Source organism: Microtus ochrogaster, chromosome 10 (genome assembly GCF_000317375.1).
Source record: "Microtus ochrogaster isolate Prairie Vole_2 chromosome 10, MicOch1.0, whole genome shotgun sequence".
In the NCBI taxonomy this organism is placed as follows: Eukaryota; Metazoa; Chordata; class Mammalia; order Rodentia; family Cricetidae; genus Microtus; species Microtus ochrogaster.
The window spans coordinates 26256310-26258310 of record NC_022016.1 but is presented as its reverse complement, the minus strand read 5'-3'; the positions used below and the strand labels follow the sequence as shown (position 1 = coordinate 26258310).

General features: G+C 43.4%; 1 protein-coding gene across 1 annotated transcript; it reads left to right on the top strand.

The window, feature by feature from the left end:
* The first annotated feature begins 1179 nt into the window (after nucleotides 1–1179).
* LOC101994780 (interferon alpha-12-like) lies at nucleotides 1180–1752 on the top strand. The gene has a single exon (XM_005352714.1). It carries the CDS (start codon nucleotides 1180–1182, stop codon nucleotides 1750–1752), a length of 573 nt encoding a protein of 190 aa, XP_005352771.1.
* Nucleotides 1753–2001: the final 249 nt, after the last annotated feature.

Sequence of the window (2001 nt, the reverse complement as noted above, 5' to 3'; positions counted from 1 at the left end):
GAGAGAGAGAGAGAGAGAGAGAGAGAGAGAGAGAGAGAGAGAGAGAGAGAATGTGAGCCAGGAATTTCTTGCAACAGCAAGCATGTGGAGTGTGAGGACAACTTTCAGGAATGAGTTTTCCACTCCCACCATGGGTTTCAGATCAACATCAATTTGTCAGCCTTCGTCAGGAAACCCTTTACTGATTGGGTCATTATGACCCTTGGACAACCATTACATAAATACCAAATATACACAAAAAATTTGTCTTTTATATAAATTAAAATTAAACTAAATTAAGACAACTAGAATAAAATGACTCCACTTTTAAAACTATTTATTTATTTTACATCCAGACTGCAGTTGCCCCTCACTCTTTGCCTCGCAGGTTCTCCCTGCCAACTGCCTTAGAACCCATCCCCACACCCTCTCGTCCCCCCTTTCTAATGGGCGCCAAGTGTATCGGTGTAAATGAATGCAGACAGATTGCAATAATATATACAGCTTTAATGGGGAAATAGACTTACAGAACCACAGGTTCCCGCGCAGAACAGGAAAACAGAAGGCACGGTGGGCTCATGCTCGCCAGTTTATATGTAAACATTAGCCCAAAGCGAACACGCCCCCTAAGGGGGTTGGGCTATCCCTACACCGGCCTCCCATATATGTAAGCAAAACATGGAATACGACTCAATTTTTAACTTTTAATCAGCATATATAAAATATTGCATCAAAGGTCATTAGTGTACACTTAGAAAAACACTTGGTAACAAAATTTGCATTACAGTTTACTATTTCAGGAAATAAAAGTGACCCACAGAATTCAATTGCACCATTATTTAAGATCCTTTCAGTACAATTATTAGATGACACTTTTCATTCTTTACATATGAATAATTTCATACATGTAAGGTATATCTGAGTTACAAATAGTGTAGGATAATAAAACTTAGGAAGAAACTCTAAAGAAGATTCCTTGGAGGAAGCAGTGAAAATAGGAGCGGTAATGAAAAGAAAAATGTTTAAAAAGAGGACAGACACAAGCAGAGAATGACTTAAAGAAAGTGAAAAGGATGTGGGAAGATAATGGAAGGGCATTCAGAAAGTGGAAACTAGTGCTTTCTCTTATTTAAGACACATGCATGCAGCAGAGACCCTAGAGGAGAAGGTTCAAGACCAACAGCATCTACAACATCCACAATGGTCAGATTCAGTGCTTTCCTGATGGCTGTGGTGCTGATGAACTACTGGTCAACCTGCTCTCTGGGGTGTGACCTGCCTCAGACTCATCACCTCAGGAACAAGGGAGCCTTGACACTCCTGGCACAAATGAGGAGACTCTCCCCTCTCTCCTGTCTCAAGGACAGAAAGGACTTTGCATTCCCTCTGGAGAAGGTGGATGCCCAGCAGATCCAGAAGGCTCAAGCCATCTCTGTCCTGCAGGAGCTGACCCAGCAGGTCCTCATCCTCTTCAGCACAAAGGACTCATCTGCTGCTTGGGAGACAACCCTCCTAGACACATTCTGCACTGGCCTCCACCAGCAGCTCAAGGACCTGCAGGCCTGTCTGATGCAGCAGGTGGGGGTGCAGGAACCTCCCCTGGGCCAGGAAGACTCCCTGGTGGCTGTGAGGAAATACTTCCACAGGATCACTGTCTACCTGAGAGAGAAGAAACAGAGTCCCTGTGCCTGGGAGGTGGTGAGAGCAGAAGTCTGGAGAGCCCTGTCTTCCTCAGCCAAGTTGCTGTCAAGATTGAATGAGGAGAAGGAGTAAGTCCTGAGCCAAAGTGGAGAGGACTCTCCTGGACTAGGACAGTATACCTCACTGCTCAGAATCTGCAGTCTCAAAACTCTCACTCATGAACTCAGTCAACCTGCCCTGATATTTTAGGAACAGTGAGCAATCATCCTGTCTGTCTGAAAAGGCACTTGTTCTCCATCCACTCTGATCTATTCATTTATTTGTTTGTTTATATATTTATTTACTATTTATATAATGAAGCATATTTTGTAATATAGTTTG

Coding starts and splice junctions, on each gene's coding strand:
- LOC101994780 (XM_005352714.1), top strand. CDS start 1,180: ATGGTCAGATTCAGTGCTTTCCTGATGGCTGTGGTGCTGATGAACTAC.